The 25,339-nt window shown below is 44.6% G+C and overlaps 1 protein-coding gene across 3 annotated transcripts in view; it reads left to right on the top strand.

Moving 5' to 3' along the window:
- Positions 1-25,339, top strand: part of TBC1D8B (TBC1 domain family member 8B) — a 93,018-nt gene that overhangs the window by 38,676 nt on the left and 29,003 nt on the right. For all 3 annotated transcript variants that reach the window (XR_011023580.1, XM_068251046.1, XM_068251047.1), the window contains exons 11-12: positions 1,089-1,206; positions 10,436-10,721. Coding sequence is in view for 2 of the 3 variants with exons in the window: in XM_068251046.1 (XP_068107147.1) it covers positions 1,089-1,206; positions 10,436-10,721 (404 nt within the window). In the remaining variant the exon portion in view is untranslated. The remainder of the gene's footprint in view (positions 1-1,088; positions 1,207-10,435; positions 10,722-25,339) is intronic.

The raw sequence follows: 25,339 nt of genomic DNA, 5'->3' as shown, positions 1-25,339 counted from the left end.
GTATCTTTTAGAGCAAAGAAGACTTCTGAGTTCAGGTCCGTTTTAAGGAAACGATTGATAATGTGATTGTTCAACATTAATTAAGCCCATCAGCTGCTTGGTCTTCCTGCAATACGATCTGATTAGTCTGATGGAAAATACTATCATTGACTCAAAATGTTACAGCTAATGGGCATTTTCACACTCCAGGTGGGCAAAGAGGAGCAGTTTGTTTTTCAAGCAGCCTCTGCAAGTCGAGTATAACGCTCTTCTCTTGTGAATTGGCATCTTACCTCATAGAGGTAATAGCCGTATATAGAGAAAGATGCTTCACTTGCCTTTTTGACATGTATAACTCTGCATTTATGTTACACCACAGTCGATAGGCACCCTAGTGAGGGTATCCGTGTGCTAAGCTGATATGGCGCTGTAGTCCAGCAGCTCCCAAAGCATAAGTAGAAGAGATCAGCAGCACCACGTAGATGTATTTAAGCTCTTTATTGCATAAAGATAAAGCCCAGGGACAGCGACAGACGCTGTTTCGGAGGCAAACTCCTTCCTCAAGCTGTATAGGCTCACTCCAGTGAATGAGCCTATACAGCTTGAGGACGGAGTTTGCCTCCGAAACAGCGTCTGTCGCTGTCCCTGGGCTTTATCTTTATGCAATAAAGAGCTTAAATACATCTACGTGGTGCTGCTGATCTCTTCTATTTAACTCTGCATTTAGGCAGGGATATCTCTGAAAGAGAGCAAATACACTTTAGTACTTTTTCAAATAAATGCTTTGATTGTACAGTTCTTTAAGATGTATTACAGGTGAAGCTGTCATGAAATGCACAATCCATGTATGTTAGCGTTTTCTGCTTGGACATACAGTATTTGGTGCTTTAATGCAACAGCTTTACTGATCAGAGACGTAGATCGAGCTGTCATTCTCCTCCAGCAGTGTTGGATGATAAGCAGTCTTTATTGCTGATACTTTAAATAAGGTTACTTCCCCAGTAGATTGGATTATGTTTCCCTCCAGCTGATGCTTGTCACCTGAATAACAGGATAATTGACTGCTGAAATAAAGCAGGACTCTCTTGTCCTCACTTGTGTTTTCCCAGGCAATGAACATCCTTACTTCTGTTCTACTTCTGTATGCCAAAGAAGAGGAGGCGTTTTGGCTGCTGGTTGCTGTGTGTGAAAGAATGCTGCCAGATTACTTCAACAGGAGAATAATAGGTAAGCTTTGCTTGTTAACTCTTTGTGGGCTTGATTCACTAAACCATGATAACTTGTATCACAGCCGCGCTAGCTGTTTCGTGCGCATTTTCGCAGTTTGCGTGCGTTTTTGTGCACAATTGTGAATTTTCGTGTGCAATCGCACAATGCAGTGCGCTGAAATTCGCAGTTGCGCACGGAAATTTGCGATTGTGTGTGAATACACTAGCACGGCCGTGATATGAGTTATGACGGTTTGGTGAATCTAGCCCAGTGTGTGTGTGTTGCATATGTGTGCGTGTTTAGATATTTAGTCATGTGTGTAGCTCTCTTTTTGCTGTGAGAATGTGTTCAATACCAGGTCAGGGATTTAGGCAAGCTTTATTGGAGTGTTACTTGCTTCTGCCATGGAGAAATTGCTAAATACCTACTAAAATTGACCTAATTGACTAAGACCTCTCCAATGGGAATTTCATAAATGATGCAGTAAATCTGTACTTCATAAAAACTGGCTGTTATTTAAGATTAAGATTTTAGTGTAACAGCAAATAAGTGTAAAAACACCTCATTGTTTGAGAAAGCCTGAGTTTAATTGGGGGAAACATGTCATCTGACACGGCCAGTCACGCCGGCTGATGGAGGATGCATAGGAAGATAACGTGGAGGCCTCCCGCTGCCAGCAGTCGGCGGAATCTGTGTGCAGGACGATTTGTTGGTGATGGTGAAAGCCCACACGGGTGGATCGGATCCCTAGAACCATGTTTGACTGAACTTTCCCTGTGCGTTAATAAGTGAACTGTTGTGCGTTACGCAGATGCTTCTAACGTACACATTATTGAGCATTACTGCAACAGTGGTGCTGTTTGTGGTGGACTCTCAAAGCAAATCGGGTCCTTCCTGTGCAGTGATTCATCCTCTGTTTTTAAAGGGATACTGTAGGGGGGTCGGGGGAAAATGAGCTGAACTTACCCGGGGCTTCTAATGGTCCCCCGCAGACATCCTGTGTTGGCGCAGCCACTCCCCAATGCTCCGGCCCCGCCTCCGGTTCACTTCTGGAATTTCTGACTTTAAAATCAGAAAACCACTGCGCCTGCGTTACCGTGTCCTCGCTCCCGCTGATGTCACCAGGAGTGTACTGCGCAGATACAGACTATACTGGGCCTGCGCTGTGCGCTCTTGATGACATCGCGGGATCGAGGACACGGCAACGCAGGCGCAGTGGTTTTCTGACTTTAAAGTCAGAAATTCCAGAAGTGAACCGGAGGCGGGGCCGGAGCATCGGTGAGCGGCTGCGCAGGCACAGGATGTCTGCGGGGGACCGTTAGAAGCCCCGGGTAAGTTCAGCTCATTTTCCCCCGACCCCCTTACAGTATCCCTTTAAGTGCACTACAATAGCATGCTGAACTGGACTTTTCTTATGGCCATGGTGACCAAGTATCTGAGCTTACTAGCTAGTATTGTGTGTGCATGAAGTAGGGAGATTGCTTGCTGTGAAATGGCTATCTGATTGTTTGTCAGAGTATCCATAACATCCTTAGCTGAGGGCGACAGGGCCATGCTTCATTTTTTAAGGGGGTGACGAGGTGTTTTTAGCTTATTTGCTGTTACAATAAAGTCTTCATACTGTTTAAGAAGACATTCGTGATACTTTCTTGGATTATGTATAATCACTGGGTGGCTCCCCTCTATTTATAAGGGGTGACAGTAAGCGATATGTAGGTCATGCACTCCTCATTTTCCCCCCCAAATTTGCTGTTATTTAAGGACCACTGTCACAAATTTTAAATGACCAGTGTAGCGAAAAAAGTAAGCATTTAAAAAAACCTGACAGAACCAGCAGGTTTTGGACCATCTTCTTATAGGGGATTCTCAGGGTTTTCTTTGTTTTCAAAAACATTTTCTGAACAGTGTGGTGAATTTTTTTGCAACTTTATAAGATTTTGCAGCCGGTTGCACTTATTTATTGGTATAGCTATCAGAAAGTGCAACCTACCCATTGACTTCAACCTATCTGTATAAGAAAATGCAGCCCAACCTAACCATGTTCTCACACGGAACCCTCCCCTCTTGCTCAACTAATAACCCCCCCCCCCCCAAGGGAAGAATCCTCTACTTCTTGCTCAACTACTAAAGCTAAGTACACATGAGCTACACGGGAGCGTGTGCGCGACAGTCGTCACCAAGTCCCTCTACATCCACACGGCAGCAGAGGGATTAGCGATGCGGCGGAAGCTGTCGCCGAGGTCCCACACGCGCGTGCCACGTGGTTGCGCCGACAGCCGTACCCCGTGTGTATGAGCCATAACCCTCCTGGAGGGAACAATCCCCGTCGTTGCTCTGGAGGGAACAATCCCCCTTCTTGCTCAATGGTAACCTGCTTGCAAAAAATTACAGTCATGATAACAGAAAGAAGCCGCATCTGTGCAGTTATACTCTGTCTGTACAGCGCACATGTGCTGTACAGCAAGTTGCAAAATATAATGAGCTGCAAAATATTTCATTACAACTGCAGTTGCCAAGTCTTAATGGCCAAAATAATAATATACCAGCAAGCCAAAATTTGACTTAGCAACTGTCATTCAGGAAATTCTTTGGAATACAAAACAAAAACAAAAAACCCTGAGAATCTCCCATAAGGAGATGGACTAGTCCAAAACCTCTCAGTCCTGTCAGATTTTAAGTGCTTACTTTTTCCCCTTTAGTGGTCCTTTAAGGTTCATTTTAAAATGGGGTTATAAAAAAAGCAGCGTTGCAATACTTTAGTTAGACTGCAACCTTTCAATCACAGAGTTGAATTTTCTTTTATCGGCTCATTAATTCACTGCTTGTTGGATGGTGACAGACCTGGACAGACCATGTTTAGCATAGGCAAACAAAAGACAGATTAACGCCTTTATGTTCAGAACAGAAAAGAAGTGGCCATGGACCATATAGTAAGAATGTGTTTCACACTGGCTTTGTTTCTTTTATCAACTTATTTGTTTTACTGCCTTCTGATAGCTGAGCAACAAGTTCAGCTATGATTCATATATGCTATAGTGATGCATCTACATCAGAAGTTGTGGAATATTAAATAAATCAGTTTAGTTACACTACAGTTAAAATACACTGAAATGCATCTGATTTTGATTAGAACTTCATTAAAATGCCAGTAGATTCACAATAGTGGCCCTTTAAGTGGCTAAGAGTCACCCAGGGGCGTACCTAGAGGGGAGCATCCCACAGCTGTTTTGGGGCCCCAACTACTAACCTTCCCTTCCTTCGATACATGGAACTACAGTATACTTCAGATCAGGTGTTTATGTGGCTACACTTGTTATGGGTGTGAAGATCATGATGGCCACACTTGTTTTATGACCCTTGTGAGATAGGCCCCAAGGCTGTGGAGGGCACCAAGGGCAGGCAAGGGGAGGGGTGCGAACATTGGGGGGACCCCATCAATTTTGCTGGGGGGCCCGATGAATTGTAGTTATGCCACTAGATTCACCACCTTGATATCAGATCATAAAGAGGGCTGTAGACAAAATAAATTAGTTATGGCAGCATTCAAGGCAACTGTGTAACGTTTGCGGGTTTCTATCTCTGTGGTCAGCGCACAAGATGCGCGCTGACACAGAGGAAATCCTCCACAACCGTGTAATTTGGAGAACCCAGGTTAGGTGTAATGCACCGGTAGAGGGCAATTCCCATTAGCAGATGGAGCTGTGGAGTGCAGACGAGCACAGCCTCTGCACGGCCACAGATGACAGATGGGAATTGTATGAGCAGGAGCAAGCAGGGCAGAAAAGCCCTCAGAGAGAGAGCACAGAGACAGGATTAATGTGTGTCCCCCAATCTAGTCGCCACCCAGCGACGGTGAACACACATCCGCAGAAACAAAAGTGGGAACGCAATCGCAAGGGATGCGATTGCCAGAAGTGACAGAAGGCTGAACAGAACAGAGCACGAGAGTAGCAAAGGCACAGCAAACAACAATCAGAAGGTAAAGAAAATAACAAACGCTAGCTAAACGCGAACACCGCACTCATTCGCAACAGCGAACGTGTTTCTTCACGATCACCGCGCGTTAGGCGCCCAGTGATAAGCGTGCCACCCTAACTAACCAATGACAGACAAACACGAAATAGAGAACGCGAACGCTTGCTAAACGGTTACCTCACCGAGCCTACAGCAAGTGTTCGTGACAGACAGACAGACAGGTGGGGCTGCCAGTAGCAACCGCTGCTCTGGCTAGCACCCCTAAGGCAGAGATACAGAAGGAGGCACTGCCACTACCACTAGGGCAAGTGCGATCCAGACAGATAAACAGAAGGGGCTACCAGTAGCAACCGCTGCTCTGGTTAACACCCCAAAGGCAGAGATACAGAAGGAGGCACTGCCACTACCACTAGGGCGAATGCGATCCAGACAGATGAACAGAAGGGGCTACCAGTAGCAACCGCTGCTCTGGCTAGCACCCCCAGACAGAATACAGAAGGAGGCACTGCCACTACCACTAGGGCGAGTGCGATCCAGACAGATGAACAGAAGGGGCCACCAGTAGCAACCGCTGCTCTGGTTAGCACCCCCAGACAAACAGAACGATTCCCTGTCGACCGCCGCTGGCGACAAGGCGATCGAGACAGAAAGACTGTACAGGCAAAACAGATAATACAATCCGACTGCACTAGAGGGAATGCCTAGTACAGTCCCAAGAATTACTCTAAGATAAACTTTAGCAAACAAACAGGGCTGATACTCTAGGAGAGTTCATCAGTAACAAACCATGAAAGATGACGAGCAAAGGATTCTGGGAGAACATGGTATTTATACTGCCAGCCTTCAAAGGAGGCAGGTAGGCAATCTGCATAACAAATATATGCAAATTCCTCAGCAGCAGAGCAGGTCTGAAACTTGCAAAGACAGGTCTCTTTTTCCAGAGACCTGCAGCCCTCAGACTTAAGGAATGGTCAAACAGCTGTCTGTCTGTGCAGACAGCTGAGCGGATCATTACAAAGTGTTTTAAGTAGCTCTAAGACAGTCTGGGAGTATTGAAAGAAATACAGTTCTCAGTAGGTATCATGTATGGTTCCTTATGAATCGCTAGAGATGCCTTATTAAGTCAGACCTGAATAGTCTACCGCCTACAACCTTACGTGAAAAGTCCTCAGGTTGTAAAAAGAGAGCTGTGAGATCCCAGACATGCTTTAGCTGTGCAGTATCATTGTCCTTATACAATTACCGATCACTGCAGTAAATGTAAATGCTGTGATTGTAAAATGTGCACAGCCCCACCACCCCACTCCTCCTCATCTCTCCCTTTCCTCTACTTGCACATCAGCAGAGAGTCAATTTATATGAGCTGAAGAGGGTGAATTATAAAACATCTCAGCTAGGCAACACAATTTGAAATGTGTGGTGATTTTTGTAAAGTCATAGCTGGCAGCAGGCTGAAATAAGTAGATTTTTTTTAAATAAGGGAGTACAAAATAGTGAGTGCAGCAACAATAAAGTGGAAGCAGAGCTTTCCTTTAAAGAGAATCTGTACTCTAAAATTCTTACAATAAAAAGCATACCATTATATTCATTATGTTCTCCTGGGCCCCTCTGTGCTGTTTCTGCCACTCCCTGCTGCAATCCTGGCTTGTAATTGCCAGTTTTAGGCAGTGTTTACAAACAAAAATATGGCTGCTAACCAGCATGTGATAGGCTGAGAGGAGCTCAGTCTGTGACTCATACAGAGCCTGCAGGGGGCGTGGAGAGGGTGTGTATAGCTTCTACCTATCACAAGCAGAGCAGCACATTCCTGCCTGAGTGCCTGAGCCCGACAAAGCCGTCAAAGGAAAGAAGATTACAGTGGTGTGAAAAACTATTTGCCCCCTTCCTGATTTCTTATTCTTTTGCATGTTTGTCACACTTAAATGTTTCTGCTCATCAAAAACCGTTAACTATTAGTCAAAGATCACATAATTGAACACAAAATGCTGTTTTGAATGATGGTTTTTATTATTTAGTGAGAAAAAAAAATCCAAATCTACATGGCCTTGTGTGAAAAAGTGATTGCCCCCCTTGTTAAAAAATAACTTAACTGTGGTTTATCACACCTGAGTTCAATTTCTGTAGTCACCCCCAGGCCTGATTACTGCCACACCTGTTTCAATCAAGAAATCACTTAAATAGGAGCTATCTGACACAGAGAAGTAGACCAAAAGCACCTCAAAAGCTAGACATCACGCCAAGATCCAAAGAAATTCAGGAACAAATGAGAACAAAAGTACTGTAATTGAGATCTATCAGTCTGGTAAAGGATGTAAAGCCATTTCTAAAGCTTTGGGACTCCAGCGAACCACAGTGAGAGCCATTATCCACAAATGGCAAAAACATGGAACAGTGATGAACCTTCCCAGGAGTGGCCGGCCGACCAAAATTACCCCAAGAGCGCAGAGAAAACTCATCCGAGAGGCCACAAAAGACCCCAGGACAACATCTAAAGAACTACAGGCCTCACTTGCCTCAATTAAGGTCAGTGTTCACGACTCCACCATAAGAAAGAGACTGGGCAAAAACGAGCTGCATGGCAGATATCCAAGGTGCAAACCACTTTTAAGCAAAAAGAACATTAAGACTCGTCTCAATTTTGCTAAAAAAACATCTCAATGATTGCCAGGACTTTTGGGAAAATACCTTGTGGACCGACGAGACAAAAGTTGAACTTTTTGGAAGGTGCGTGTCCCGTTACATCTGGCGTAGAAGTAACACAGCATTTCAGCAAAAGAACATCATACCAACAGTAAAATATGGTGGTGGTAGTGTGATGGTCTGGGGTTGTTTTGCTGCTTCAGGACCTGGAAGGCTTGCTGTGATAGATGGAACCATGAATTCTACTGTCTGCCAAAAAAATCCTGAAGGAGAATGTCCGGCCATCTGTTCGTCAACTCTAGCTGAAGCGATCTTGGGTGCTGCAGCAGGACAATGACCCAAAACACACCAGCAAATCCACCTCTGAATGGCTGAAGAAAAACAAAATGAAGACTTTGGAGTGGTCTAGTCAAAGTCCTGACCTGAATCCTATTGAGATGTTGTGGCATGACCTTAAAAAGGCAGTTCATGCTAGAAAACCCTCAAATAAAGCTGAATTACAACAATTCTGCAAAGATGAGTGGGACACAATTCCTCCAGAGCGCTGTAAAAGACTTGTTGCAAGTTATCGCAAACGCTTGATTGCAGTTATTGCTGCTAAGGGTGGCCCAACCAGTTATTAGGTTCAGGGGGCAATTTCTTTTTCACACAGGGCCATGTAGTTTTTGAGTTTTTTTTCTCACTAAATAATAAAAACCATCATTTAAAACTGCATTTTGTGTTCAATTATGTTATCTTTGACTAATAGTCAATGGTTTTTGATGAGCAGAAACATTTAAGTGTGACAAACATGCAAAACAATAAGAAATCAGTAAGGGGGCAAATAGTTTTTCACACCACTGTAGATTATATAACAGATAATACAGCCACTGTGCAACTAGGAAAGGCTGCAGTAAGACAGACCACATTAGAACAGGTATAGGAACCTATAGGATAGAAGATATAAGGCTGAAAATTTTGTTACAGAGTCTCTTTAAGTTGCCCAGACACATGGCAACACAATGGTTGTTTTCTAAATGATTCCAGCATTTTGCGGAATAAACTGAAAATCAGATTATTTGTTTGATTTAACTACTTTGGCTTCCTGGACTTACTAGCTACGCCCAGGAGGCCATGTGCGCGTCCGCACGCTCATCGTTAGCCCACGAATCAGTGAATCGGGCTATGGTGCCTGATCACTGATTCCTCTCCCCCGCAGAAAAAGCGACAGCTTCTCTCAGAAGCTCCGCTTTTTCTGGTTGTTGCGTCCCCATGCGTCCCTCTAAGCGTATGTTATGCTTAGAGTGACGTCATGTAAAACTCATGGCCGCCATCTTGTGGCCAAAAAGTAAAACTACAACTAAAAGTAAAAAAAATAAAACTCAACACACATTTACATTATAAAAGTACTGTTTACATCCCACCCTCCCAAAAAATAATCAAATAAAATGTTTAATATAAAAAAAATAAAAAAAATTACAATAATAAAAAAAAAAATGTAAATATTTACCTAAGCGTCTAAACTTTTTAAACATCAATGTAAAGATGAAATATTTCTATATTTTTTTATTTTAAACTTGTAAATAGTGATAGATGCAAAACGGAAAAAATGCACCTTTATTTCCAAATAAAATATTGTCGCCATACATTGTTATAGGGACATAATTTTAACGGTGTAATAACCGGGACATATGGGCAAATACAATACGTGAGTTTTAATTATGGAGGCATGTATTATTTTAAAACTATAATGGCTGAAAACTGATAAATAATGAATTTTTTCAGTTTTTTTTCTTATTTTTCCTGTTAAAATGCATTTACGGTAAAGTGGCTCTTAGCAAAATGTACCACCCAAAGAAAGCCTAATTGATGGTGGAAGAAACAAGATATAGATCAGTTCATTGTGATAAGTAGTGATAAAGTTATAGAATGGGAGGTGAACATTGCTCGGATGCATAAAGTGAAAACGACTCTAGGCTGAAGTGGTTAAACAGCACAAGAAGTGTGTTCAACCATAAACTCTTAAGTCCCTAATGTTTTATATTATTAATAATTTACAAGCCAAAAATGTTATTTAGCCACCCACTTGCCTGAAAACCCCATATGTAATTGAAATGTGCCCCATCAGCAAAAATGCCGTGGCAGTTTTTCTGAAAGGCTTGACAGACCAGCCCCCAGTTCTTTGGTCAGCCCTTAGCTCTGTTGCCACTGGTGCCCCCAGATCTGCACCCTAATTACACAAGATTACTTGAGGAGAGGAGGAATCTTGCACGATTAGCCCGTGGTGGCGGGGTTTTTTACATATGGGGTTTTCGGGTTAGTGAGTGAGGAAAAGTTTTGGCTTGTGAATTATTAATGTGTTAATTACTATTAATTATTCATAGTTAATGTGTTAAATGTGGGACTTAAGATTTATGGCTTCATATGTTGTTGTTTTTTTTTTACCTCTAACTGAAAGAGAAATGAAACACATTTTGACTGAATTGACAGGTTTGTGTGCAGTATGATGACAATACAATAGTTTTCAATGGGCATAACTGAAAATTACTAACATTTCCTGAAAATTTTGATAAAATAATTTGCATTGGCCTGATCTGTTTCACATGTATGCTCCTAACTGTTACATTATTATAGTTGCATTTATTGAATGCAGGTGCCTTGGTGGATCAAGCAGTATTTGAAGAGCTCATCAGGGACTATTTGCCCCAGCTGACTGATCACATGATGGACATGACTTTTTTCTCCTCTGTGTCCCTCTCATGGTTTCTTACCCTGTTTATCAGTGTTCTGCCCATTGAGAGCGCTGTGAATGTGGTGGACTGCTTCTTCTATGATGGGATTAAAGCCATTCTTCAGCTGGGACTGAGTGTTCTACAATGTAACATTGAGAAGCTACTTGTCTGCAAAGATGATGCTGAGGCCGTCACTGTTCTGAATCGGTATGTACATTATAGTTATTTAATCACTATGAATGTTATATACGGTAGTAATGTTCTTCTATAGGTGACTGATGAAGTCCATTTCAACTAGATGTATTTTTCTGGTACTTTTTAACGCATGCAAATGTTGTTAGATCTGTCATCCCATGTTGCTTTGAGAAAAAAAAAACTTGACAACCTCTTAAGCACTGTTCTAGTTGAGCGAAAACCTCATAGACTAAAGACTGCTCCTAGCATGCGACCATTTAATCGCACTCACTAATTTGTAAGAAATGGGGGACCCAGCAGGAAACAATATTCACGACACCAACCGAATAGGTTTAGTAAAGCTGCGCGAGCGGAGGCGAAGCAAGCACTGTGTCCACAGCTCAGAGTCTGGTAGGCTGTGTTGAGGGTCCTTGTGTGCAATTTTAGATTTTATTTAATGGAAAGTGTTTCCTGCTGGGTCTACGTTTGCTTACAAATTAGTGGTCGCAACCAAATTGCCGTGAGCTGGGAGTGGCCGTTAGTCTATGAGGTTTCCTGCGCGGTCCTCTCAACCAGACTAGTTCCACCTATTACATTTTTTTGGACACCATGCATGCTTTCTCTATTAACGTTATTACAATGTACTTTTTTTGTGGAAAGGAGCACATTTTTCCACATTCCATCTCCATGGACAGTGGGACATAGCGTACGTATTTATGTGCAAGTAATTCTTTGCCTTGTGCACATGTGCTCGTGCACCTATCCCATGTACCATTCTGATTGGTCTTAGATGGATAGAGTACAGGTCTACATTTGTCACACTTGGGCAGCAAAGCACACCATTTTTGCATCCAAAGCTCTGAAAGCTGCAAGCAAGCTTTCTTTTTATGCAAAACAGCTGTTAGCTGTTTGGTGCTGCCAACCCTATCACCTACCTGCCGGGGCATCCTTAAATATAAATGTAACTTCCCGTTTGCTGGAGCACTATCATGCTATAAAGTATACAGAACAGACTGCAGACTGTATGCTGACCTCCCATTCAGAGGACCACACCAGTAACAGCGGCCACTTTCAGGTCTTCTACCTGATGTTTAAAGATGCCCACTGGAGACTTCCTCTTGTTAAATCTTTATAAACAATTTGGCCTGCTATAAATCTATTATATTTTTGCCCCTTATGGGATTGAGTTTGAAGCCTCTGTGCTAGTGTTCTTGGAGGAGGTGAGTGTTCACTGTAACAGCCCGCTGCGCCAAAGCTCTGCAATGGGGGGACCACAAAAGGGGGGGCATGAGGAGGGGGTGGGAGGAGTCTGCCTCCCCTTCCCGCACACCTCTACACTTTCTTCTCATGACTGTGTATGCCCACTGCTTCCCAGGCAGACACCCGCCTTACCCGCCCCTAGAAACAGGGCTACTGGAATATGCCAGAGCTAAATGAGGCAGGTGGGGTAAGAAGGGGAACAATGTACTCAGCTGAGATAATCTGGCACTCGGGGTTGGGGTAGCTCTACACTTGGTAGATTCTCAGCAGATTCAAACGCCAGGGCCGTCCCTGCCCAGTTCAAACTAGCATGTGTACGATCTTTATTTTGTATCAAAATTGAGACCTGGAAAATAAAGATACAGTCCCTGACTAGCACACAAAATGTAAATATGAGCATGTACTTATTTACATAACCCTTTACATTTACATACAGTATAAGCCCATACTGATAGTAAACAAGCAGCACTCTGTGCTTATCCCTATTCAAAACTTGTTCTTTGAATCATCCCCAGCAGCACAGCTGATTGACAAATGAAGTAACTGTGGGAACAGTTAATTTCTGTTGTTATATAAATTATTTTCTTAATTATTTTAAATTGTGCTATGGCAATCTTTCTAATTGCTCTAAAGAAACTGAATGTAGTATGATTTAAAAAAAAAAAAAACAAGGCGTGAGAAAACCACCGACTCCAACTCCAGGTACTCACAATGGCTCAGACTCATCAACTCCGACTCCTTAGAATAATACTTACTAGGGCTGTGGATTTTGTACAAAAATCATCTAATGCTGGGAATACACGGTTCGTTTTTGCCTTCGTTTAAACCTTCGTTTCGATTGTGCCTTTTGTCCTTTTCGATCCCGCAATAATCGATCATACGGTTAATATCACCACCCACGGTTTCGTTTTTTTTTTCGATTCTGATGGTTTCGTTTTTCCAATGATCGAAGGCTGCAAAGAAACGAAACGAAAATCCCTTTTTACAGGGACGGACTAGCATAAACGAATATATAATCGATCTGAACAGCCATCAAGCCTACCAATGGCTCGATTAGATGGATAAAGAGAGATAATATCAAACATGTTCGATCACTAGTCGTTCGTTTTTGGGGTCTATTAATCGAAACTATAATGAGATTATGACTATTTTCACATACGTTTTCAACACTCGATTCGTTTACCGAACGAATCGAAGGTTTAAACGAAGGCAAAAACGAACCGTGTATTCCCAGCATAACTCCAACTCCCGACTCCTCAGTTTATGAAATCTCTGACTCCAGGTACCCAAAATTGCTCCAACTCTGACTCCACAGCCCTGATTTTATTTCCAATTGCATTTATCTGATCATTTGGGCGATTCTTTGCTGAAAATTGTACTGTTAGTGGGCCCCTTAAGGCCCCTTTGACACATGTAGCATCGTTTTAAGGTACTCTCCCCTGTTGCGGCCTGTCGTAGTGGACATTAGTCTCTATGAGACAGGCCACTGTACCTGGGATGGGATGGAAGTGCTCTGGACGCTGCAGGGTAATGCAGAGGCTGCTGTGTGTTACCCTGCAATTCCCGGAAGAGAACTGGAAGTCCCATGTTTATAAACTGATCATCAGGTGCGATCATCAGGTATGCAACCAGCCTAATGCTGGGTACACACTATGAGATTTTATGGTCGATTTACTGTCAGATCGATTATTTCCAACATGTCCGATTTTGCTTTCCGATCGATTTCCTATCAATTTCCTATTAAAGGTAACGGAAATAGATCGGAAAATGCTTGGAAATCGATCAGAAAGCAAATCAGACATGTTGGAAATAATCGACCTGACAGTAAATCGACCATAAAACCTCATAGTGTGTACCCAGCATAAAAGATACCCAAGGTGAGGTTGAGATTTACGTGCCTGGGCTTCTTCCAGACCCCCACCATTTATCAGTTTATCACATTCATTGCTGTGCTTTCAATCCCATCCAGTGTCCCGCTATCCCCTTTTGAAAAATTGGCGACTGCACATGCATGACCCTGGCTGCGCGCCTTCTAGAGTGTTCCCTAGTAGCTGAGAGCATTATGTGCATGCGCAGTTAAAGTCTTTACAATCAAGGAGGTGTGCGGCTGGGTTTGTACATGAGCAGTAGGTGCGACTAGTGGATTTTTGATAGGGGGCAGCGGCACACTGGAGGGGATCAGAAGCACAGCGAGGGACCTGATAGACTGCAGGAAGCTGGAAGAAGCCCCAGGTAAGTCAATCTTAACTTTCTCCTCCCCTCAGGTATGCTTTAAGGTGGCCACTAACGGAATCATTTTCAGCAAAGAATTGCCCAAGTGATTAGATAAATGCAATCGGAAATGAAATGTCGTAATACATCTATTATTTCACCATCAATGAAATGATCTGTACTTCTTACCTATCACAACCTTTTTCCAATCCACTAAATTGTCATTGAACAATCACCTTTAGAATCATTCAGTGTCAATTTGGAACATTGCGGTTTTATTTTCTGATCACTTGGACAGTTCTGCACTGAAAGTTGTACCGCTAGTGGCCACCTTAACCACTTAAGGACTGCAGTCATAAAACCCCTTAAAGTGAACCTAAAGCCAGTTAAAAAAAATGAGATGAACTCACCTGGGGCTTCCCTCAGCCCCCTGCAGCCGATCGGTGCCCTCGCAGCTCCGCTCCGATGCCTCTGGACCTGCCGGCGACGACTTCCGGTTTCGCCGTCACCGGCCGACAGGCATGGGAACGCGAGTGATTGTTCGCGTTCCCAGCCTGTATATCGCCCCCTATGCTGCTATTGCGACCTCCTGGCCGCAATAGCAGCATTCCCTGCCTGTCGGCCGGTGACGGCGAAACCGGAAGTCGGCGCCGGCGGGTCCAGAGGCATCGGAGCGGAGCTGCGAGGGCACCGATTGGCTGCAGGGGGCTGAGGGAAGCCCCAGGTGAGTTCATCTCATTTTTTTTAACTGGCTTTAGGTTCACTTTAAGGACCAGAGCCTTTTTTTCCATTCAGACCACTGCAGCTTTAACGGTTTATTGCTCGGGTCATACAACCTACCACCTAAATGAATTTTACCTCCTTTTCTTGTCACTAATACAGCTTTCTTTTGGTGCTATTTGATTGCTGCTGCGATTTTTACTTTTTATTATATTCATCAAAAAAGACATGAAATTTGTCAAAAAAAATGATTTTTTTTTACTTTCTGTGCTGACATTTTTCAAATAAAGTAAAATTTCTGTATACATGCAGCACGAAAAATGTGGACAAACATGTTTTTGATTAAAAAAAACCCCATTCAGCCTATATTTATTGGTTTGGGTAAAAGTTATAGCGTTTACAAACTATGGTGCCAAAAGAGAATTTTCCCATTTTGAAGCATCTCTGACTTTTCTGACCCCCTGTCATGTTTCATGAGGTGCTAAAATTCCAGGATGTTATAAATACCCCCCAAATGACCCCATTTTGGAAAGAAGACATCCCAAAGTATTCACTGAGAGGCATGGTGAGTTCATAGAAGATTTTATTTTTTGTCACAAGTTAGCGGAAAATGACACTTTGTGACAAAAAAAAGAAAAAAAAAGTTTCCATTTCTTCTAACTTGCGTAAAAAAAAAATGAAATCTGCCACGGACTCACTATGCTCCTCTCTGAATACCTTGAAGTGTCTACTTTCCAAAATGGGGTCATTTGTGGGGTGTGTTTACTGTCCTGGCATTTTGGGGAGTGCTAAATTGTAAGCACCCCTGTAAAGCCTAAAGGTGCTCATTGAACTTAGGGCCCTTTAGCGCAGTTAGGCTGCAAAAAAGTGCCACACATGTGGTATTGCCGTACTCAGGAGAAGTTGTATAATGTGTTTTGGGGTGTATTTTTACATATACCCATGCTGGGTGGGAGAAATATCTCTGTAAATGACAATTGTTTGATTTTTTTTTACACACAATTGTCCATTTACAGAGATATTTCTCCCACTCAGCATGGGTATGTGTAAAAATACACCCCAAAACACATTATACTACTTCTCCTGAGTACGGCGATACCACATGTGTGGCACTTTTTTGCACCCTAACTGCGCTAAGGGGCCCAAAGTCCAATGAGTACCTTTAGGATTTCACAGGTCATTTTGTGACATTTGGTTTCAAGACTACTCCTCACAGTTTAGGGCCCCTAAAATGCCAGGGCAGTATAGGAACCCCACAAATGACCCCATTTTAGAAAGAAGACACCCCAAGGTATTCCGTTAGGAGTATGGTGAGTTCATAGAAGATTTTATTCTTTTGTCACAAGTAAGCGGAAATTGAATTTAATTGTTTTTTTTTTCTTCACAAAGTGTCATTTTCCGCTAACTTGTGACAAAAAATAAAATCTTCTATGAACTCACCATACTCCTAACGGAATACCTTTTGGTGTCTTCTTTCTAAAATGGGGTCATTTGTGGGTTTCCTATACTGCCCTGGCTTTTTAGGGGCCCTAAACCGTGAGGAGTAGTCTTGAAACCAAATGTCGCAAAATGACCTGTGAAATCCTAAAGGTACTCATTGGACTTTGGGCCCCTTAGCGCAGTTAGGGTGCAAAAAAGTGCCACACATGTGGTACCGCTGTACTCAGGAGAAGTAGTATAATGTATTTTGGGGTGTATTTGTACACATACCCATGCTGGGTGGGAGAAATATCTCTGTAAATGACAATTTTTTTTATTTATTTTTTTACACACAATTGTCCATTTACAGAGAGATTTCTCCCACCAAGCATGGGTATGTGTAAAAATACATCCCAAAACACATTATACTACTTCTTCTGAGTACGGCGATACCACATGTGTGACACTTTTTTGCAGCCTAGGTACGCTAAGGGGCCCAACGTCCTATTCACAGGTCATTTTGAGGCATTTGTTTTCTAGACTACTCCTCACGGTTTAGGGCCCCTAAAATGCCAGGGCAGTATAGGAACGCCACAAGTGACCCCATTTTAGAAAGAATACACCCCAAGGTATTCCGTTAGGGGTATGGTGAGTTCATAGAAGATCTTATTTTTTGTCACAAGTTAGTGAAAAATGAAACTTTGTGAAAAAACAATAAAAATCAATTTCCGCTAACTTTTGACAAAAAAATAAAATATTCTATGAACGCTTCATACACCTAACAGAATACCTTGGGGTGTCTTTTTTCTAAAAAGGGGTCACTTGTGGAGTTCCTATACTGCCCTGGCATTTTACGGGCCCAAAACCGTGAGTAGTCTGGAAACTAAATGTCTCAAAAAGACTGTTCAGGGGTATAAGCATCAGCAAATTTTGATGGCAGGTGGTCTATGAGGGGGCGAATTTTGTGGAACCGGTCATAAGCAGGGTGGCCTCTTACATGACAGGTTGTATTGGGCCTGATCTGATGGATAGGAGTGCTAGGGGGGTGACAGGAGGTGATTGATGGGTGTCTCAGGGGGTTGTTAGAGGGGAAAATAGATGCAATCAATGCACTGGGGAGGTGATCGGAAGGGGGTCTGAGAGGAATCTGAGGGTTTGGCCGAGTGATCAAGAGCCCACACGGGGCAAATTAGGGCCTGATTTGATGGGTAGGTGTGCTAGGGGGTGACAGGTGGTGACAGGAGGTGATTGATGGGTGTCTCAAGGTGTGATTAGTAGGGGAAATAGATGCAAGCAATGCACTGGCGAGGTGATCAGGGCTGGGGTCTGAGGGCGTTCTGAGGGTGTGGGGGCGGGTGATTGGGTGCCCTAGGGGCAGATAGGGGTCTAATCTGATGGGTAGCAGTGACAGGTGATGACATGGGGTGATTGATGGGTAATTAGTGGGTGTTTAGAGGAGAGAACAGATGTAAACAGTGCACTTGGGAGGTGATCTGACGTCGGGTCTGCAGACGATCTAATGGTGTTGGTGGGTGATCAGATTGCCCGCAAGGGGCAGGTTAGAGGCTGATTGATGGGTGGCAGTGACAGGGGGTGATTGATGGGTGGCAGTGACAGGGGGTGATTGATAGGTGATTGACAGGTGATCAGTGGGTTATTACAGGGAAGAACAGATGTAAATAATGCACTGGCGAATTGATAAGGGGGGTCTGAGGGCAATCTGAGCATGTGGGCGGGTGATTGGGTGCCCGCAAGGGGCAGATTAGGGTCTAATCTGATGGGTAACAGTGACAGGTGGTGATAGGGGGTGATTGATGGGTAGTTAGTGGGTGTTTAGAGGAGAGAACACATGTAAACAGTGCACTTGGGAGGTGATCTGACGTCGGATCTGCGGGCGATCTTATGGTGTGGGTGGGTGATCAGATTGCCCGCAAGGGGCAGGTTAGGGGCTGATTGATGGGTGGCAGTGACAGGGGGTGATTGACATGTGATTGACAGGTGATCAGGGGGGATAGATGCATACAGTACACGTGGGGGGGGGGAGTTCGGGGAGAATCTGAGGGGTGGGGGGTGATCAGGAGTCCCCAGGGGGAAGTTTAGGGACTAAAAAAAATAGCGTTGACAGATAGTGAAAGGGAGTGATTGATGGGTGATTAGGGGGGTGATTGGGTGCAAACAGTGGTCTGGGGGGTGGGCAGGGGGGGGTCTGAGGGGTGCTGTGGGCGATCAGGGGGAAGGGGGGGCAGATCAGTGTGTTTGGGTGCAGACTAGGGTGGCTGCAGCCTGCCCTGGTGGTCCCTCGGACACTGGGACCACCAGGGCAGGAGGCAGCCTGTATAATACGCTTTGTATACAATACAAAGCGTATTATACGCTTTGTATGCGGCAGATCGGGGGTTAACATCCCGCCGGCGCTTCCGTATGGCCGGCGGGATGTCGTCGCGGGTGGACGGAGCCTAATGCCGGCTAATGCGCGCGATCCCTGGCCCGGAAGAGTCCCAGGACCCAATGCCAATTTGCGTTAGCTGGTCCTGGGGCTGCCACTTTGCCGCCGCCAATGTACAGTGGGCGGTCGGCAAGTGGTTAAGAAAAAGATTCATGAATGTTGGTCTTAAGCCAATAAGTACTTTAAAGGACAACTGTAGCAAGAGGGATATGGAGGCTGACATATTTATTTCCTAGTTGCCTGGCATAGCTAGAAATGACTGGACCCCATAGCAAAAACATTTTATGCCCCCCCCCCCCCCCCCCCCTACGACCTTCCAACCCCACGGACCTCGGACCTCCCACCCAAACATTCCTCCAGGACCCTCCACCCCAACATTCCCACACCCCTCTAAGTACAGTATAAGTAGCCAGGACTATAGGTGTCCCCAGAATAGGTGGCCAGGGGTATAGATGTCCCCAGCACAGGTAGCCAGGGGGAGAAATGTCCCCAGAACAGATAGCCATGGGTAAAGATGTCCCCAGCACAGGTATCCAGGGGTAGAGATGTCTCCAGAACAGGTAGCCAGGGGTATATGTGCCCAGTATATGTCGGCAGGGGTACAGGGCCGGTTCTAGACTGGCACATATGAGGGGGCAGTCAAAAATGGGTAGGGGGCAACATGTTCGAGGAAATTTAAAAAAATGGGCTTGGCATTGATGTCATGTGGGTGGGGCTAACCGTTATGTAGTTATGCTAGCTAATGTAGTTACATAAAAAAAAATGAAGTAAATGCACATAATGACAGACAGTGTTTCCCCAGTAAATGCATGTAATAAGAGACAGCTTTTCACCAGTAAATGCACATAAGAGACAGCTTTTCACCAGTAAATGCACATAATTAGAGACAGCTTTTCACCAGTAAATGCACATAAGAGACATCTTTTCACCAGTAAATGCACATAATGACAAACAGCCAGTGTCCCCAGTATATGTAGCCAGGGATATATGTGCCCAGTATATGTAGCCAGAGGTATATGCCCCCAGTATATGTAGGCAGGGGTATATGTCCCCAGTATATGTAGTCAGGGGTATATGTGCCCAGTATATGTAGTCAGGGGTATATGTGCCCAGTATATGTAGTCAGGGGTATATGCGCCCAGTATATGTAGCCAGAGGTATATGTGTCCAGTATATGTAGTCAGGGGTATATGTGCCCAGTATATGTAGTCAGGGGTATATGTGCCCAGTATATGTAGTCAGGGGTATATGTGCCCAGTATATGTAGTCAGGGGTATATGTGCCCAGTATATGTAGTCAGGGGTATATGTGCCCAGTATATGTAGTCAGGGGTATATGTGCCCAGTATATGTAGTCAGGGGTATATGTGCCCAGTATATGCAGTCAGGGGTATATGCGCCCAGTATATGTAGCCAGAGGTATATGTGTCCAGTATATGTAGTCAGGGGTATATGTGCCCAGTATATGTAGTCAGGGGTATATGTGCCCAGTATATGTAGTCGGGGGTATATGTCCCCAGTATATGTAGTCAGAGGTATATGTCCCCAGAATAGGTAACCAGGTGTGCCCCCAGCAGGAGGGGAGCAGCGCAGGGAAGAGGGAGAGCTATGGGGACAGTGGGGAAGGGGGGCCAGCTCCCCCCTCCTTCCCTCACCTTAGGGCTCTCCCTCCCTCGCTCTCCCCTCCAGAACGAAGTGTTGTGCAGTGGCTGGCAGCGGGTGGAACTTACCTGTGTCTCGTTGCAGGCGTGGGATGATTTGCCGCGAGTCTGGTCTGATCCAGACCAGAGCAGCGGCACCAGATCAGAACTTACGGCGCTGGAGCGAGACGGAGGTAAGTTCCGCCCCTCTGCCAAACGCCGCACAGCACTTAGCTCCGGAGGAGAGAGCGAGGGAGGGAGAGCCCTAAGGTGAGGGAAGGGGGGGTGAGATGGCCCCCTTCCCTGCTGTGCCCACCGCTCTCCCTCCACTGCGCTGCTCTCCTCCTGCTCACAGGGCGGACGCCCGTTGGCAACACTGCTGCGGGCCCCCTGTGACGTAGGGCTCGGGCGGGCCCCATAGCGACGGCTATGGTTGCTATGGCGATTGCTACGCCCCTGTGCCTGGCTATCCTGCTGATCCTCTGCCTCTAATACTTTTAGCCATAGACCCTGAACCAGCATGCAGCAGATCAGGTGTTTATGACATTATTGTCAGATCTGACAAGATTAGCTGCATGCTTGTCTCTGGTATGATTCATAGACTACTGCAGCCAAGGAGAGCTGCAGGGCTGCCAGTCAAATTGTATTGTTTAAAATGAAACAAATATGGCAGCCTCCATATCCCTCTCATTTCAGTTGTACTTTAAAGAGAACCCGTGGTGGGTTTGAAGAATATTATCTGCATACAGAGGCTGGATCTGCCTATACAGCCCAGCCTCTGTTGCTATCCCAAACCCCCCTAAGGTCCCCCTGCACTCTGCAATCCCTCATAAATCACAGCCACGATGCTGACAAACAGCTTGTCAGAGCTGGCTGTGTTTATCTTAATAGTGTCAGTCTGCTGCTCTCCCCGCCTCCTGCAGAACTCCAGTCCCCGCCTGCATCCCTTCCCTCCCTGCTGATTGGAGGGAAGGGACAGCGGCAGGGACCGGAGCTATGCAGGAGGTGGGGGAGCAGCTGAGACTGACACTACAGATGTAAACACAGCCTCACAGCACGGCTGCGATGTATGTGGAGATGAAGATTTCATTTTCCAGCATGACCTGGCACCTGCTCACAGTGCCAAAACCACTGGTAAATGGTTTACTGACCATGGTATTACTGTGCTCAATTGGCCTGCCAACTCTCCTGACCTGAACCCCATAGAGAATCTGTGGGATATTGTGAAGAGAAAGTTGAGAGACGCAAGACCCAACACTCTGGATGAGCTTAAAGAGAACCTGTACTGAGTAAAAATATTTAAAATAAACACATGAGGTAACTTCAAATGAAAATTACAGAGTTACCTTGGCATCAGTTCCTCTCAGAAGCTCACCATTTTCTTCTGACAATAATCCCTTCCAGTTCTGACAATATTTTGTCAGATCTGAAATATATCAGTTGCTGTCAGTAAAATATCAGTTGCTGTCAGTTATAGCTGAGAGGAAAACGGATGTACCAGGCAATGTCCATGTTTCCCTATGGCTCAAGTGGGCGATGTTACAGTTTAACTGTGTGCTGACCAGAAAGCTGTTATGGGTAATGGCTATTTTCAAAATGGAGGACGGAAAATTCCCTTGATCATAGTGAACAAATAGGACGCAGGACAGGAGAAAGACACTGAGGAGTAGACTACATGGAAGGTAAGTATGACTTGTGTATGCCTATTTTGACTTTTATTTTCAGTACAGGTTTTCTTTAAGGCCACTATCGAAGCATCCTAGGCCTCCATAACACCTGAGCAGTGCCAGAGGCTGATTGCCTCCATGCCACGCCGCATTGAAGCAGTCATTTCTGCAAAAGGATTCCCGACCAAGTATTGAGTGCATAACTGAACATAATTATTTGAAGGTTGACTTTTTTTGTTTTAAAAACACTTTTCTTTTATTGGTTGGATGAAATATGCAAATTTTTTGAGAAAATTTGGGTTTTCATGAGCTGTATGCCAAAATCATCAATATTAAAACAATAAAAGGCTTGAACTACTTTAGTTGTGTGTAATGAATTTAAAATATATGAAAGTCTAATGTTTACCAGTACATTACAGAAAATAATGAACTTTATCACAATATGCAAATTTTTTGAGAAGATCCTGTAAAAGCTTTGCATGTGCATACTAGGGTGCTAAGTAGTTAGCACGTGCAAACTACTTAGCACCCTAGTTTGCATGTGCAAAGCTTTGCAATCAATGGAGCTTCGCCCGCACATTAACCACTTGCCGACCGCACGCTTATACCGTGCGTCGGCAAAGTGGCAGCTGCAGGACCAGCGACGCAGTACTGCGTCGCCAGCTGCAGGCTAATTAATCAGGAAGCGCGGCTGCTTCCTGTCAATTCACGGCGGGGGGCTCCGTGAATAGCCTGCGGGCCGCCGATGGCGGCTCGCAGGCTAAATGTAAACACAAGCGGAAATAATCCGCTTTGTTTACATTTGTACGCCGCTGCTGCGCAGCAGCGCCGTAAGGCAGATCGGCGATCCCCGGCCAATCAGCGGCCGGGGATCGCCTCCATGTGACAGGGGACGTCCTGTCACTGGCTGCACAGGACGGATAGCGTCCTGTGCAGCCTCGATCGCCGGGGGGGCAGCAGGTAGGAGAGGGAGGGGGGAATTTCGCCGCGGAGGGGGGCTTTGAGGTGCCCCCCCCCCGCATCACCCAGCAGGCAGAAGAGATCAGACCCCCCCAGCACATCATCCCCATAGGGGGGAAAAAAGGGGGGCAATCTGATCTCTCTGCCTGCTACCTGATCTGTGCTGGGGGTTGCAGAGCCCACCCAGCACAGATCAGTAAAAACAGCGCTGGTCCTTAAGGGGGGGTAAAGGGTGGGTCATCAAGTGGTTAAAATAGAGTATGTTAATGTAATTATGAATGGTGGTTACATTAACGTGTGGTACTGTAAAGTGGCGTGCGCAAAGTCTTACGAGCGCCGCATAATGAAGTATATAAAGTAATTATCAATGTTTTACATTGCGCTCGCGTGATCTGCACTGACTTTGTGTGCTAACTATCATTATCACGTGAAGTCAGTGCAGTTCACGGTACTTTGCATTTGCGCACAGAACTTTACGCGCGCAAACTCTTACGCGCATGTTAACACGTGCAAAGCATGTTAGCACGTGCAAAGTGGCTTTTCACTGGCGTGCTACCACTTTGCATGCTTTAGTGAATCAAGCACCTTGACTATATGATACTACTAATACTAATTACATAATGCAGATTTAGTTTACATAACCCCCACTAAACTATATGCAGCTATGGGCACATGTAAAGTTTTACATGTGCTTGTGAATACACCCCAATATGTGCAGTCTACCCTTTCATTGGCTGGAGGTTTCCCATGTCTCAAAGTGTAAGCAAATGATCAGCAAAATATTTTGGGTTTATAAACAATATCTCCATTTATAACTATTCATTTTTATTTTGGTGAATCTTTGTTAGTTTAGGACTCAATCTTATAGTAGATTTGTTCTTTAAAAAGCACACCTCTAGGCATTATGTGATAAAACCTAAAAACAGTAAAAAGAAAACCTTGCACAACTTGCGTCTTGGTCTCCCAATGGTCCATGGTTATTAAAGCCAGGTACACACAAGACTGTTTGCAAATCTAGTGTAATAACAATAATTCAGATATGTGCAGAATAGCAAACAAATATACAATACTATACACAAAAGCAGAGCCTCTATACCCTGCACCAGACCGGATTAATAGCAAAGTATAAATCACTTTATTGAACCGCACAACATTCAAAACATCTACAAAACACTGGAATCAACATGGCGGGGCATAAAAAAAAAAAAAAGTGTATATATATACGCATATACAAATAGTATTATATATAAATTTCCTAGAGAACAAATAAAGTGCTAGCCCTTTTTATTACATTAATTTAGTATTACACATTTTATATTTTTGATGCCCCGCCATGTTGATTCAGGTAATTTTAGATGTTTTTAATGTTGTGCAGTTTAATAAAATGATTTATGCTTTGCTATTAATCTGGTCTCGTGCAGTTTATTGAGGCTGTGCTTTGGTGTATAGTATAGTCTAGTATCCTCAACCCCACTGAAGATTCTGTTAATGATCCACCATGTCACCAGTGACTGACCTCTGTTGTAGTTGAAGCATGGGGGACCACTTAAGGGGGCCATACACTAGGCGACCAATCAACCATTCGACCATACAATTTGATTATTATAATAGAATTGGATGAAAATGGGTGCTGCCAAGTGCATGCCCGACCAACAAAGCAACCAATTTTGGGACAGAAATTGGCCGCACGGTCGATCGCGCATGTTGGAAAATCTCGGACCGAGGTTGGTTGGTCGGGTGCGCGGCGGTACGGCGGCTGATTTGCGAACGAGACGACGAAACCCCCGCCGCTGCCGCCAGAATGTATAAATGTATGCAGTGTGTAGTGCATTTATACATTACCTGTCCGGTGTCAGCCTCCACGCGGTTTCCGACTGTCTCCGGGTTCCGCATACGCGCCGGCGGCGCTCTGACGTCACGAAGGCGCACAGCGGCAGACGCTATGTGCCACTAGCGTGTATGCGACTGTTACCCGGCGAGATGGACGGACACCGTGCGGAAGCTGCTACAGGACAGGTATAAATGCACTACATTACATACATTTTTACTTTTTGGGGGCAGTGGCGTCTCAGCCGATTCCCTGATGATTTCATGCTGAAACCGAAATGAACAAGAAACAGAAGTTCCCTGAAAAACCGCACCACTCAGACAATATATATCAGTATAATCACATCTTTATTCAAAAATATAGATAAAAACACTTAAAAACAATGACGGGTAGCCATGCTGAATATAAAGCCAATCAACAATGATACATACAGGAGTGTAAAAAACACATATATAAATCCTTGGCTGATTAATCCATACAAATTACTGACCACTAAAATAA

This window comes from Hyperolius riggenbachi, chromosome 8 (genome assembly GCF_040937935.1).
Source record: "Hyperolius riggenbachi isolate aHypRig1 chromosome 8, aHypRig1.pri, whole genome shotgun sequence".
NCBI classification, from domain to species: Eukaryota; Metazoa; Chordata; class Amphibia; order Anura; family Hyperoliidae; genus Hyperolius; species Hyperolius riggenbachi.
The sequence above is the reverse complement of the archived record's forward strand: the minus strand, read 5'-3'. Positions and strand labels throughout refer to the sequence as shown.